The sequence below is a fragment of the Dicentrarchus labrax genome, unplaced genomic scaffold (assembly GCF_905237075.1).
Source record: "Dicentrarchus labrax unplaced genomic scaffold, dlabrax2021, whole genome shotgun sequence".
Classification (NCBI taxonomy): Eukaryota; Metazoa; Chordata; class Actinopteri; family Moronidae; genus Dicentrarchus; species Dicentrarchus labrax.
Genome location: NW_026136718.1, coordinates 16,243,744 through 16,258,742, shown reverse-complemented (window position 1 = coordinate 16,258,742; position 14,999 = coordinate 16,243,744). Strand labels below are relative to the sequence as shown.

The 14,999-nt window shown below is 41.1% G+C and overlaps 1 protein-coding gene and 1 long non-coding RNA gene across 2 annotated transcripts in view; one reads left to right on the top strand and one right to left on the bottom strand.

Moving 5' to 3' along the window:
* The window catches only part of xpr1a (xenotropic and polytropic retrovirus receptor 1a), a 67,487-nt gene that overhangs the window by 46,768 nt on the left and 5,720 nt on the right, over nt 1–14,999 (top strand). Inside the window, exons 4-11 of the mRNA XM_051377979.1 lie at nt 3,406–3,626; nt 3,772–3,921; nt 4,038–4,121; nt 4,975–5,056; nt 5,236–5,423; nt 5,793–5,972; nt 8,539–8,707; nt 9,652–9,852. Coding sequence (XP_051233939.1) covers nt 3,406–3,626; nt 3,772–3,921; nt 4,038–4,121; nt 4,975–5,056; nt 5,236–5,423; nt 5,793–5,972; nt 8,539–8,707; nt 9,652–9,852 — 1,275 coding nt within the window. The remainder of the gene's footprint in view (nt 1–3,405; nt 3,627–3,771; nt 3,922–4,037; nt 4,122–4,974; nt 5,057–5,235; nt 5,424–5,792; nt 5,973–8,538; nt 8,708–9,651; nt 9,853–14,999) is intronic.
* On the bottom strand, nt 5,267–8,673 carry LOC127350919 (uncharacterized). The gene is made up of 3 exons (XR_007880673.1): nt 8,525–8,673; nt 5,716–7,440; nt 5,267–5,414 (listed from the first exon to the last, which is right to left on the bottom strand). It is a non-coding gene; the product is annotated as an uncharacterized LOC127350919 (long non-coding RNA).

Below are 14,999 nucleotides of genomic sequence, written 5' to 3'. Positions count from 1 at the left end.
TCTTGTATATACCATGCTATAAAGACTCTTATAGGTATTAGCTATCATCGCCTATCATCATTTTACAAATTAGCATTGATTAACTTTGTACTAAGCTGCCTATTTTAGTGCGAAATGACATTGTGTCCAATCTTGGTAATTTGATTGAAGTAGCCAGTGGTTGTCATGTTTAGTCGAGCAGGCCTGCCTGTGTGTATTTCAGGGAGCAAGGGGGGAGTATGTGTATGCCATGTAACATGAGATGGAAGCCATAATATATTCTGGTATTCTGGTACCAGAAGGTTGCCTTCTGGTTTTGAACTCCAGCTCAGGGGGAATTGGGAGGTATTTAAAGAGGGACAGTGCTTCCCCTAGAGGCTGTTTGTGAAACTACAGGTCAGCTGAGGGCCAAGGTTGACGGGGAAGATTGTTCCAGCTCATAATGATGGGAAATAACTGGCAGATGGATGGTTCGAGCAGCTAAACAACAAGATGTATATCATTGCAGAGCTTGTTTAGCAGGACGTGGATTTACTGAGATACTGAATAAACATCCATGTCTTGTTATCTCGTCCTGTATTAACCTGATCCATTATCTGCTGGAGATAATAATGTAATTCCTTTGCTAAGGACAGAACAGTACACTTGACTTAAGTCCCCCGTAATTTAGCACTTACTTATTTTGTAATAATACGTTAGTTGTAAACAGATCTAAAGACATTTCCAAGTGTTTAATAATGTGCAGTATTTCTTAGCAATTATAACTTATTCTGTGAAGACTATTTTATCATACATTATCTGTTTATACACCAGCTTCACCTCATGGTTGCCCACAGGAGGAGTTAAAGTTGTTGATAAATACAACACTTAAATCCTCTTATATATATCTGGGTAGGTGAAGGTCAGAGTTGTGAGGCTTTGGATTTTTTTTTTTTGGTCTACTCATAAATAAATGTTATTGTCTGTCTACGTGAATAAAAACAGGATAAGGAATAGAACAAAACAAACAGTCATCATTAATGATGTTTTTAGAGCTACATGTGACATGTGTAAGTCTGTTGACAGCAGAGTCGCTTAGCATCAGTATTACAGTCAGTGAGTCACTGCCTCCTCAGCAGACCTGAGGTGTGAGGTTAGTTAAATGTTGTGTATGAAAACATCAGCGTCTCCTTCCTGCTCTCAGGCGTCCTGTTTATCCTCCACACACAGGAGGATGAAGCAAGAAATTGCCAAATTGTGTCCGACAGGCAGCTTTATCTGATGCCAGTTACTGGCTGTATTTTCGAAAAAGCTGGTTAGGTTGTGAGTGAGTGAGAGAGAGAGAGAGAGAGAGAGAGAGAGAGAGAGAGAGAGCTGTGCTGACTTTACATAAGACACCTGCCTCCACATAGCTCTATCTCTGTATCTCCCTCTGAAAGGGGTCCTTGACCTCTCAAAACAATTTTGCTGCAATGCGCTGAAACCCAGTCTGTTGGACACTTTCATCTTGATGGGTTGAACACATTTTTGCAGACTGCTGTTTTAATAGAAAATCCTTTCACCCCGTTTGTTCTTGAAAGCTTAGGAAGAACAACAGACTTTAACCTTCTCCAGTAAACCCACACAGTGGAAATCTAAACCACCAACACCTGTCTGTTTAAGGTTCATTAGCCTAACACACTGTCCAGGTATGTCCTCTCTTGCAAAGTGCCACTGTGATCCGGACCTGAGAGTTAATGGTGGGCGGTCAGGGTCTTGACTTTTTCAGGTCTCCTGCTGCTGTCATGTGTTCATCCAAGCATTGTTATGACTGTATGAGAGGAGTAGAAGGATTTCAGTGAGTGTGGTATCTGGAGAATGTGTGTGTGTGTGTGTGTGTGTGTGTGTGTGTGTGTGTGTGTGTGTGTGTGTGTGTGTGTGTGTGTGTGTGTGTGTGTGTGTGTGTGTGTGTGTGTGTGTGTGTGTGTGTGTGTGTGTGTGTTTTCAAACAACAAAGCATGAAAGTTAACAGTGAGCCCTCCACATCATCACCACTGCTTGTCTCAGTTTAGGCTAGAGACAAAGCTATTGGAGCTTCTGTTCCCCAGACTGTCAGACACATACTGCACTGCTCTTATTGGGACTCCAAGTTCCTTTAATGGTTTCCAAACCACAGCTGGATGACGTCACAGCAGGACTAAAAATGACTTTCACATTTCTCCAAACAAGAAGTAAACACACTAGCGTTATACTAAAGCTAGTTAACTAGTATGAATATAACCTAAAACACATGTCCATCAATAAATCATTAATGTTGACTAGGTACAAGCCACTGTGTATTAGGGTGATGAGAGAGGATGTGCATAAAATTGGCCAGCCAGCCTGCACACTGATTAAACACACGCAAATTTGATTTCATTAATAAATACTGCTTGTCTTAGTCTGTGTGACTGGGAGTCTGTACCTCTATTTTTAGCACATCATTCATAAGAATAGAAGGAAGAGAATGGATGAAGGAGATAGTAAAGAGGCCATAAAAGACGTGGGCTTCACTGTTCAGTGAATTAAGCTGGTGTGACTTCTGATGATTAAAAAAAAAAACAACTAGAAAAAGCAGCAGAAGAATGGGGGCTAATCTTTTTCAGAGAAGTAGGTGGGAGTGCAAGAGAAGTTAATGAAATGCAGGTTATTGCCCAGGCCCTGTGTGATTCCCTCCCCTCCTCTCTCTCTTTCTGGGTATATTAACCTATCTTTGACCCAGATAATGGTTCCTCCCTCTGCAGCATTTACATGTCAGCTCAGCCTAATAGTCTCCATGCTTCTGCTTCCTGGAACAGACAGCAGGAGAGCAGAAGAGACAGGGTGTATAAAAGTTGTTTTTCCTTGTCCTCTACCAAGATCATTGATGTCAAACTGAAGCAGCTAGTTGATGTGTCTTACTAGTAGTTTGTCAGGGTCTTCTTCCTTCTCTCCTACAGTTATACTGGTTAGATTATCTAAACACAAGTCAAACAGAGTGAAGATTTTTTTTTCAGTTTGTTTAACAGAATTAACTCATTAATGCAGATTATTTAGTTTAGTGTATTGGTTTAATAATGGATGTTATTAATAAATTATTCTATTTTTTGTCCAGTTTTACCCACAATAGATTGTAGAACCCCCTAACCCTAACCCATGAAGTCATCAGATCAGACTACATAAAATCTAACTGAGAAAGTTAAGTTGGCCAGGTCTCCCTCAGAAAAGAGTTTTAAATTTCAAGGGATTTCCTGGATAAATAAAAGTTAACTAAAATAAATAAAATACAGATAATAGTCAGTCAGGTATACAGTGGCTAAAAGTAGTTCAGTTGTTCTCCAAATGTAATATGTGCATTGTTTTTAAAAAAGCATGAATGTGGTGCAGTATACGCACAATAAGCTAGGCTAAGACCTCTTTTTAATTATGTTCTTGTCTTCCCACTTGTAGAAAAGCTTGCTGAAGCCCAGAGACGTTTTGCCACACTGCAGAATGAGCTGCAGTCTTCACTGGACGCTCAGCGTGAGAGCAACGCTCCGCCCGGCCTGCGAAAACGCAAGACAATGTTCCACCTGTCCCAGGAGGAGCGCTGCAAACACCACAACATCAAGGACCTGAAGCTAGCCTTCAGCGAGTTCTACCTCAGCCTCATCCTGCTCCAGAACTACCAGGTTTCAGCACACACACTCATGCATTCTCAGACACACCTGCAGTCAAGATCGAAAAGTTCTTCAGTACAAATTAATTTGTGCTTTATGTCCAATCTGTTTGTCTGGGAAGGATAAGTTATAACAGTTTCATTGTTGCTGTCCACAGAACCTGAACTTCACTGGTTTCCGTAAGATCCTGAAGAAGCATGACAAGATCCTGGACACTTCTCGCGGGGCAGACTGGCGTGTGGCTCACGTGGAGGTGGCACCTTTCTACACCTGCAAGAAGATCACACAGCTTATCTCAGAGACAGAGGTGCCTGCTGGCATATACACAAACACATAAATACACAGTATGATACAAAGATGTTGGTGGAAAACAATGCACATACATTAAAACATTGTTGTTTGTGTGTGTATTTGTGTGTATAGACCCTCGTCACCACAGAGCTGGAGGGAGGAGATCGTCAGAAGGCCATGAAGAGGTTGAGAGTTCCTCCACTGGGGGCAGCTCAGGTCAGAAGTACAGCTGGTTACACTGGAAATTACTCAGTGATATGAGCCTAATTTACTTTTGCCTGCAAACTAATGCCTTCTTGGAACAAGCACTTACAGGCCTCAAATGCAGAAGAGTGACGAAGAGTGTTTATGATATCAGCCATTTTCGCTTCAGTTTATACAATTTGATTTATGTTCAAAGTAGGCAAGTAGGATGTGTGCAATTATAATATTTTTCAGTCTCCCCTAAAAATAGCCATTCAACTCTATAGTGTTAAATTAATTGGATCCAAACTTGTGCCTGAGAAAATATCCCAGCAATAATAATCTTACTATAATGTTGGTTTTATGATGCTTTGTTGGTAGTGAACAAAGATTAAAAACAAAATGTGAGAGCCTTGTTATGAGATAAATAGAGAGGGGGAGGAAGATGGGAAGAGACAAAGAAAGAGAAACCACGAGTGCCTCCAGTATTGATTTTATAAGTGCCTTTCCACTGTTGAACAGACAGGATATCTTTCAGAAACAATCGAGGCTAGTGGCACTTTACTCCCCTATGTTATATCTACTGTTATTACTGCATTAATTAATGTCATGTCTGACTTGAATTGTGCTATGTGACTATTGATCTCTCCATTCCCCCCGCAGGCATGTGTATAATGTAAATATATTCAAGCACATAAAAAGAGTGAGAGGGCCTTTATATCGAGACACATTCAATAAGTTTTATTTCATATGTTTTATGAAAATGATTGAACTCTATTGATACAGTATCTGTGCTCTTGTTAATATACACAGTGGCTAAGTGTCTTCTTAAGTACTATTATCAACGTTATTAATGTTTTTCTGTATTTCTCTCTGCCTGGTTCAGCCTGCTTTGGCCTGGACAACCTTTCGTGTCGGTCTCTACTGCGGCTTCTTTATTATTCTCGCCATCTCCTTCATTCTCACTGGTGAGTCACATAGGCATCCAGATTCGTACATTTTTCATATCCTGTTGAGCCCAGCACCATTTATAGTGTCACTTTAAGATAACAGGTAGTTCTAGTAGATCGTTTAAGGTTAATTGGGAGCATGAAACGGCAGGTTTTTATTGTTGTTTCCCCTCAGAATATCCACTGTGTTTTATCAGGTGCTGTGTTCATCCGCTTCGAGAATGTGTGGCCACTGGTGCGGATCTATCGGGGCGGTTTCCTGTTGATCCAGTTCCTCTTCCTGTTGGGCATCAACACATACGGATGGAGACAGGCCGGAGTCAACCATGTCCTCATCTTTGAGATCAACCCCCGAAACAACCTCTCACACCAACACCTGTTTGAGGTCAGAACGAAGAAACAATTATTTCTGTTGGAGCCCCAATTCTTCAGAAAATAAACTTTTTCTCTGTAATGAAGAAAACCAACTTTGTTTTCAAATTGATTTGGGTAATGATGCATTTTTAAAATATGCATTAGGAATGAATGGGGTTGTTTAATCATTAGGGGTAATCCAGATTTAAGAAATATATTACTGTGTAAAAAAAGAAGATTTTATTCAGCAGAAACAATACATGCCTATCCACACGGTTTTATTTATACAAAACACATAATTTGTATTGAATTATTCATATTACCTTGTTAATTGTGGTTATGTGTCAGAAGTGCTTTCTTTTAATGCCAGTTTCTTCTGTTTCTCCTCTGTGTGCTGCAGATTGCTGGTTTCCTGGGTGTGTTGTGGTGTCTCAGCATCCTCTCCTGTCTCTACTCAGAGTACACCTACATCCCCATGCAGATCAACCCGCTCATCCTCTATGGCTTCATGGTGCTCTTCCTCCTCAACCCCTTCAAGACCTGCTACTACAAATCACGTTTCTGGCTTCTCAAGCTTCTGGTCAGTACACTCACTTATTTATTGGAGCATTTATTTTACACAGCTGCGGCTTTAGTTTGAAAGAATTACAATGATGCCATTTGAACTTCGGTGCCACCAATCATACTCTCTCTGAAAATGTGTCTAACCGCTGTGTGTTTTGTAAGAAGAATGTCGAACTGGATAAATGAGCCCAACAGTCAAAGTTCATGGATACACAAAGACAAATGTTGACAGCTGTGAACCAGCAGTAAGTAATGCATTAGGAAACTGCCATAGCAAAATGAACCAAATGCAAACAAGATGAGACAATTTGAGAGGGCTGAATGTAGAATTAACATGGAAGAAATTCATGTGCAAAAGCCAGGTTTAATGTGAAATTTGTAGGTATTCATATTAAAGAGAGCGGTGGTTATTTTTATACACGTGAACTCAACCAGTCATTTGTTTTTGGGTAAAACAACCAAACCAAATGTTTACCCAAACCTTAATAAGCTATTTTACTCTAACCCTAACTAAAATCATTTTTCAGACTTTAAACCCCCAAAATAGACAGAAAACGTATTTAATATAACATATTTGTGCTTAACAAAAAATCATAGTTTGCTTAAGTTTGAGGGGCTAGAGATTTGTTTTGACTGCATTGTCCTTAATATGTGGGTCACTGACACGAAAGAAAACTATTATAAATGTGTTTGTGTGAACTATTATTTTTTTTACAGCTGTGTATTTTGTATTGTATTGTGCTGCTGACAATTTAAATATGCTCTGTGTGTGTGTGTGTGTGTGTGTGTGTGTGTGTGTGTGTGTGTGTGTGTGTGTGTGTGTGCGGTGTGTGTGTGGTTGTGTGTGAGTGTGTGTGGTTGGTTGTGTGTGAGTGTGTGTGGTTGGTTGTGTGTGTGTGTGTGTGTGTGTGCATCCTAATCTCACACAATGGGTGCATGTACAATTCAGATATCTATCTCAAGTCTCATGTTTACAAAACCCTCCTATGTTACTCTGTTCTTTGTCTAAGCCAAGCTACAGGGCTGCAGGAGAGAGGGTGTGTGTGTGTGTGTGTGTGTGTGTGTGTGTGTGTGTGTGTGTGTGTGTGTGTGTGTGTGTGTGTGTGTGTGTGTGTGTGTGTGTGTGTGTGTGTGTGTGTAGGGGGCTGTAGTGAAACAGAGGGCAGAGGGTTGAGGGATAATAGAATGCAGCCTCGTCCCAGGGGAGGTGGAGGTTGTGACTGTGCAATCATTACAGGCATAGATCTATCAGTATGCTGATGCCCAGAGCTCCTCTGTCCCTCCTCCTCTTCCGTGTCTTCCTCCTCCTCCTCGTTCTTCAGCCCTCCTCCCTGCCTGCCCGCCTGCCTCTCCCCCAGCAGCAGACCCCCTCCTCATATTCTTGTCCTTCCCTTCACAGCTCCCCACAGTCCTTAGCAACGCTCCCTCAGCCCTCCTCCGCTGATAGTAATCAGCCTCAGTCTTGATTGGTCCCGAGCAACAACCTACACAGAAATTAGAGCTGAAATTAGCTGTTTTTCATGATTGTCATACATGTGGCCTCGTGGAATAACCAATATGTTATTATGGATGTTTCAGGAGAAATTGTAGTTATATTGGAACAAACAATCAGTTTGTGTTTTTTTACTATCAGTGCTCTAAAATGATCCAGTTGTGCTAATTTCCTCTGACAATAAAAACCAGACAAAAGACAAAGATTTCATTACAGGACAAACTGTGCAGGTAGCACCTGGATTACTAGTGTTTGCTCAAGAAATGAAAATCTAACCACATCACTGCAGCAGGCTTAGCCTTGAGACATCCACACAGATAGAGCGGATATGGGTGAGATGGCCACTCGATCAATACAGACTTTGATTGACAGGTTAAGAGAAATATGCAATGAGCTGATACGTGTAAAAAAGAAACGATCAATATTCTCTGACATTTGCAGTGGAGGGGAGAGTGTGTGCGGGGTTTACGTCTCAAAGTGTACATGGAGAGAGGCATACAGTCGCTCCTGAATGTCAGATGTGGCCTGAGGCGCGGGGGTAAATGGAAAGAGTCGAGCAGGGTTGTATCATTTTACAAAGCGTGGTCAATAACTGAACTCCTGCCAAAAGTCATATCCCAAATAACATGCCCATAGAAGCCAAAGCTGGCCACAAAACACTGCCAGGTTGTTTCATGCGTTTGTGCTGCACACCAGTGAGTAGTGACACACAAATAAACAAGCTTGCACGCAGACACAAAGCGTGACTCATTAGGGTGTCCTGTGGTGTGCTGATAAGGTAGTCTGGAGGCTCAATCCCTTTGTGTGTTACAGATCATTAATAGAGGTTGTTCCCTGCTTTGCACTTCTCTACTGAAGTACTGTGACAATTCCACACAAATTAATTGTTGACTAATTCAGTCGCACTGCTGAAAGCGCACGCACACACAATCATAATTCTCTCTAACATCTGTGGTCAATTATGTCAGCCAAGGTGTTTCAAAAATGGGGAATATTTATGTTTTTCTTAGATGCTTTTAGATACTTTTCCTTTTTTAGTAGTAGAAGGTAAGTGTATATAAGTGTGTCTTTCTCACCTTCCTTTTTCCAGTTTCGCGTGTTCACCGCACCGTTTCACCGGGTGGAGTTTGCAGACTTCTGGCTGGCTGATCAGCTCAACTCGCTGGTGTTTGTTCTGATGGATCTGGAGTATCTGATCTGCTTCTACATCTTTGAGCTGCAGTGGAGCAACAGCAAGGGCCTGCTGCCCAAGTTTAAAGGTGGGACATTAATCCATGTTCAGAATGGCTTAATCGTTAACTTTATATCCTCTGTACCTCTGTCTGTGAACAGATCAAAAATAGCACTTTGGAGCCAGGGACGGTAATGTTAATGCTCTGTTACAGAAAAAGAAAATATCTAAAAATACTTTGTAAACATCGTAAAAGAGCTAAAAGCAATGTAATATAATGCCAGTTTGTTTTTTGGCTATGAATTCTTATTTCTTTATTATATGGATTTCATGAAACGTTAAAGAGAAAGGTCGCTCTTTCTAGACTCAGCATTTCCCTGAAGAATAGGCAGAGATATCTCTGCATCGACAGCAGCCTCAGTCAACAGTAACGCAGTTCAGCCTCACAATATTCGTAGTCCTGAATAAATACCTGTTCTCAGGGTGTTGTTGAAAAGCAATATGGGGAAAGTAGGAAATATTAAGGAAAATCTACCAACTGAAGTAGATATACATAAATGAGGTGTGTGGAAAGTGGGGACACCAAAAACATACAGCAAAACTTGAACACAAAACAATCCTGGACTGTAGTAAACTAATATATTTTTCATATTTCTTGGTTATTATAGTGTTTTTTCTTCACCTGCTGCATGTCATCATGATATGGAGATAAAGACACAAATCCTTTGGTTGTAAATGTGACGGACTAAATTGACTGTTTGCCAGCTGAGCTGTCAGGAAATGTGATGTGAATGAGGTTTTAATTGCTGTCCGTCCACTCCACCAACAGTGACACCTCGGCCTCCACGCAGCCAATTAACACAGAGCTAATGGAACGGAAATGTTTGGCCACTCAGAGTTCGCCACGTGACTCTCATAATGATGAGCTTCTCCGTGCGAAGGGGAATGTGCTGGGAGGGCATTATGGTAGAGAAAATGAAAAAGAGGACAAGAGATTACAACATAATCATGCTCTGTTTTATTCTTTTCCAGACCCTAATGACTACGTATGCCACAGCTACTCATACGGTCTGCGTGCCATCATTCAGTGTCTGCCCGCCTGGTTCCGTTTCATCCAATGCCTGAGGCGTTACCGTGACACCAAGAGGGCCTTCCCTCACCTGGTGAACGCTGGGAAATATTCTACCACCTTCTTTGTTGTCACATTCGCTGCGCTCTACGCCACACACAGAGGTAGGACACACAAACATATGTACACTTTCTATCTATTTTATGTGTCATGTACCTCAGATAGTAGGTTTGATCTGAGCTGAGTCAACACGTAAAAGTGGATCTTCAATTGTAATGCTGTAAATCCAACTCACAAACACAGGGGAACCCAGAAAAGACAGAAATTTGATATTAAGCTAAAAGTCTACAGACCACAGCAACAATATTTGTGTGTCCCTGTCAGAGAAGCATGTCAACAACACACAAGCTTTTGAGCCTTTGTACTGAGTCATATGTGCTCAGAAGGCAGAGGTGACCTTGAGTGCAAATGCTAGAAGTTGGCCTTGGTTTCCTTGTCGGTGCTTAGAGCTTTATAATGGAAATGGTAAAGACTTTGTCAAACACAGTCACAGATAAACAAGGTTCTGTTCCCACAATATGGCCTTCAGGGTCAAAGCAGGAGAGAAGAGATGGAGCAGAGAAAAGCAGAAGTAACAGAATAGAAAAAGAAAGAGAAAGAAAGAGAAATATTACTATTAAAATTCAAGTCACTCCCGCTGACAGCTTCACAATTAGCCTGCAATATTCTGATTTAGAAGTCATATCACAAAGGAGTTCATGTTCAAAGACACAGCACCCAGGCAATAATAGTATCCCTTTAACATGCATCTTTGTATTTCAGTTCACCGTCATAGATATTTGTTCACCTCACTCGTTTCAAAGCATTTTTTTATATAAATATTTATTTGCCAGTAAAATGCCAACTTCATCTTCAACCTTTGAAAGTGCTAAATGTTATTTCCCAGCTTGACTTTATTCTTTTCCGATTTGAATTTTAATCAATACGCTTGCTTCTTAAGCTGACCGCCAGTGATCTGATGTTGAATGAACCAGGAAGAGAGACAGACAGACAGACAGACATACAGATGGACCTTTTTTTTCTTCCACAGCTCGGTAGGAAAGGCGTCCATTAAACCATATCCTCCTTCCTCCTCTGGTCTGAAGCCTGTAGACTAATGGCCTCTCTTCATGTGTTATTCTGTATGAAGCTGTCTTTCATCCAGCATGATAATGGAGGCTGAGACCAATCGCTGGTTAAGGGGAGGAGCAGGGTGGGAAGACAGACGACTGCAGACATACACACATAGATAGTGAATGGATGGTTGAGGAAATTGCCTGTTGTGGAGATATTTGATGTATCCTCTGCAGAACTTAATGTTCTGGTAAATCTTGAACATTAACAAACGTGGGAAGTATATCCTGCATCCAAATATGGAAATGATAAGTAAACCTCAGAAGCAATGAAAGAAGAAGCCTCTGATGCTGTCTGTAGTGTTAGTGTAGGCAGGACAGATGATGTCTGCATTACCCAGCATCTGCCTGAAAAGACAGCGGGGTGGTGTCGTGTTCACACCGCTGGGTCCAGCTGTAAAAGGTGGCTGCAGTGTCAGTCAGTATCTGGCAGAGCTCCCAGCGTCTGTCTGTGGATGTGTCACCTTCATTGCTAACCTGCTCACAGCCCCCGATGGTTTCTGTCTGACCTCATCGCCTCACTCATTCCCGGAACTGCACACATTTAGCTCCAGGAAAGAAAAAAATTAAGCAAATAAATCATGGGCTTATCTTTAGAGGGCTGAGTGGTATTCAGTGACCAGTTCTTCTATTTGCAAATCTAAATCTGTAATATTATGAGATACACTTTCCTCTCTGTTGCTAGAAAAGTAAATTTTTTTGGCTGTGTTGAGTCATTGTGGGATTTGAGAGTTGAATATCTTTAATGTGGTGCAGCAAACGAAGCCTCCGAGAAACGTTCAGTTCAGTGCTGTGAAGAACTGATTGGACACTGTCATGAAACTGTAATTTCAGCAGATGCTCAGAGGCTTGTAACCGGAAGAGATGATGGAGGATTTCCTGGTTTAGGCAGAATTCCCAAACCTTGTAGAACAGTGTGATGCCTTACAATAAAGAAGATTACTTTACTCAGGATCAATACAGGCTCAGCTTTATGTACAGTGGCTTGAGACTTATTGCTGTTTCAGATTCAGGGGGAGTTACAGGCCTAATGCTAATTTAAACCTTTGGGATTTAGCTCATGGACATGCAAAGGCAGGAGAACAAGATGTTGCATAGTGGCCAGGAATAGCATCTGATGGACAGAGAAAAGTTACTTGTAGGGGGAAATTAGTAAAAAATGAGAGATCATCAATGAGACAAACTGCAGAGGTGTTTGTATAGTCAATGCACAGACTCTTTTATAGATATCAACATCAAAAACCCCCAAAACCAGCTGAAATAACCTTGACCAAAGAGGAACATTAGTCCTGCTGGTCTCTGTGAGAGGCTGACCGCGGTGGTGTGAGGCAGAAATAAATCGAGTCAAGCTGCAGCAAAGGTTCAGTAAATTTAGAGCTGATTGAGCCCAGAGAGGGAGGTAAAAATGAAAGGTTAGATGGAGAGAGGAAAGAAGTAATGGACAAAACAGGAGAGCACCAGAGGAAGGTGAGAAAGATTGGCATGAAAGGGATGGAGATTCAAAGATTGAATAGATATCAAAACACAAATAACAGTAGGAAAAGGACGACGAGAGGAGAGGAGAGGAGAGGAGAGGAGGTGTAATTACCAGCCCGGGGCTGAACACATGTCTGCTGGACTCTGCTGGAATAGAGATGAGCCCAGAGCTGACAGCTTTTATAACTGCATTTAATGTACTGACCCCTCGTTCATTATAAAGAGAGGAATTGCAGCACACACCGACACATCCTCAGTCAAACACACACGTTACCCAATGAAGATAAAAGATGCGTCTCTGAGTCAAATGTCTCTCTCTGCATGCTTGAACTCTAATTCACCCCTGCTCCTCCTCCTGCTACAGCTAATATATTTACATCAGGAGCCAGAAAGGAGCTGAGTTAACCGTCTGATAAAGTTACATCCTCTGTGGATGTAAACAATGGGCTTCACGAAACAACAATACTCACATACATACCTGTTTGAGTGTTGGAATGAATATATTTGGTTGCATGAGGTCTGTGGTTGAGAGGTCTCCAGATATGGGATTCTTAATTATCTTGTTGAGGGAGTGGGTTGCCATGGCAACAGATGAGATATCGCTCTTTATAGTAGGGACTGATTGCTCTTGTTGTGAACTTGTTTCTGTCAGTGTGGAACGTGAGCATAAAATAAGAAGGACAATGACAGTTTCATTTCCTCTGCCATCCACTGATTTTTTTTTCAAATTTTTAAATAATAATTAAACAAAATCTTGTACATTTTGTAAGAGGTAAAGTTTGTATAAGAGCGTTGAAAAGCAGGTCAGCGGGAGACCTGAGAGGAAACTATAAAAGTCAAAGGTTCGGTAAAAATAAAACAGCATTACAGGGTAATAACTTCAGTACTTCCACAAAATCTAATCGTAAGGGCCTTACACCCTTAATCCATTTGGTCCAAAACTTAAGGAATACATTTTTCAGAAGATGAAGAGAGAAAGACATAATTGTCATTTACAATATCTATACACTCATGTATTGTTGAAGGTTCACGAAGCAACCAGCGCCTTTTTTACAAGCAGATATCAAGATACCAAACATATATTCATCAAAACAACTTCAACTTTTCCTAAAAACTTTTCCTAAAATAATTATGTGGGAAGTTTTAAGGGCAAATCAATGTTAAGTATTCTTTTTAGTCTTTTGTGGAGCTCATCCCAGAAAGGTCTTGTCACAGGACACCAGCCAGTGACTGGCTTCCTGAAACCCACACTGTCTCCAACATTTAGCAGCGATGAAGTGCTCTGTCGTTAATAGTGTTTAACCTCATCGGTGCCTGTGAACGACGTGTGTGAGACAGAGACAGACTACTAGCAACTGAGTGTGTGTGACAGGAGCCAGTGACCACCGTCAGTCCCTACTGAGCATCCAATCAATGTCCATCTCACCATGCTTAACCTTTAATGGCCCAGTGGCTAACCAGCCTGGTGGAAAAAACCCAGCCCTAACAGAAACTGAAGGGTTAAATACTTCAACACTTTACAAGCTGAGCAAATCACATCAGTGGATATTCTCCAGTGAAAAGAGTCTATTGTCCAGGACTGAGTTTAATCTACGGCTGGGAAATCTCAGTGTGGCCGTAGGGACTACTTGCATCCCATCGCTCAGCTGAAGAAGCAAACAGCACAATGGACCCAGCAGTTAACAGAGCAGCACAGCAGTAATTCTCTGGTAGAAATACCTCCCCTCTGCTCCCCGGCGTCTTGTTGGCTGCTAGCAGGAAGAAGGAGTGACTGTGACAAATGGGAGCAAGCTTGGTCTCTGTCTGGTGGCCGCTGTCTGTGTGAGACACTGTGATAGGCCACCGGGTGCTGATCTATGTATCAGCACCCACTGAGGAACAAGCTAATCACATCCACAGTGATTGTGCATAGACACACAGACGCTCCTGAGCCAATTGATTTAACCAGGTTGAACCACATGAATACTTGAAACAGAAACAATATATGGAGACACACACGTATATGTGCACATACAGTTCAACAGATGCACAGTTTCATACAACTATTATTATTATTATTATTATTATTATTATTATTATTATTATTATTAGCATTGGGGCACCCTAACTTGAGCCTATATATATATATATATATATATATATATATATATATATATATATATATATATATATATATATATATTTGCATTACCTCAGAAGAATACACACATATAGGTCAAATTAACATTAAAGAACTGACACATAATTTCAGTTCCTGTATGTAACTGTAATAACAAGCTTTCCTCCATAAAGAGTCAGCAGTAGTAGTGTTTGTACAGAACCCCCTTATATAAAAATGAAATTATGAAAAAAAGAATATATGTTTTATTATTGCCCAGTGCAGGTATTGTCTGAACTGAGCTACAACCAAAGCAGCAACCCAGCAAGTTATTTCATGTTTTGCCATCTTCCATTTGGTGGAAAATGTTATGTTGCAAGAAGAAATTAAACTCTTAGCAGTTGTCTACAGGACAGCTATTAATCATTGCCTGTGTATTAATGACAGGAGAGCCCCCTCTAGTGGCCAAAGTGTTGTTGCACTGACTCACTTGAGAAAGGTGGTAGATCCTGTAAAGTTTCATTTTAAAAATCCAGTTCCTTTCATGCTAAAGTTTTGAACAGAT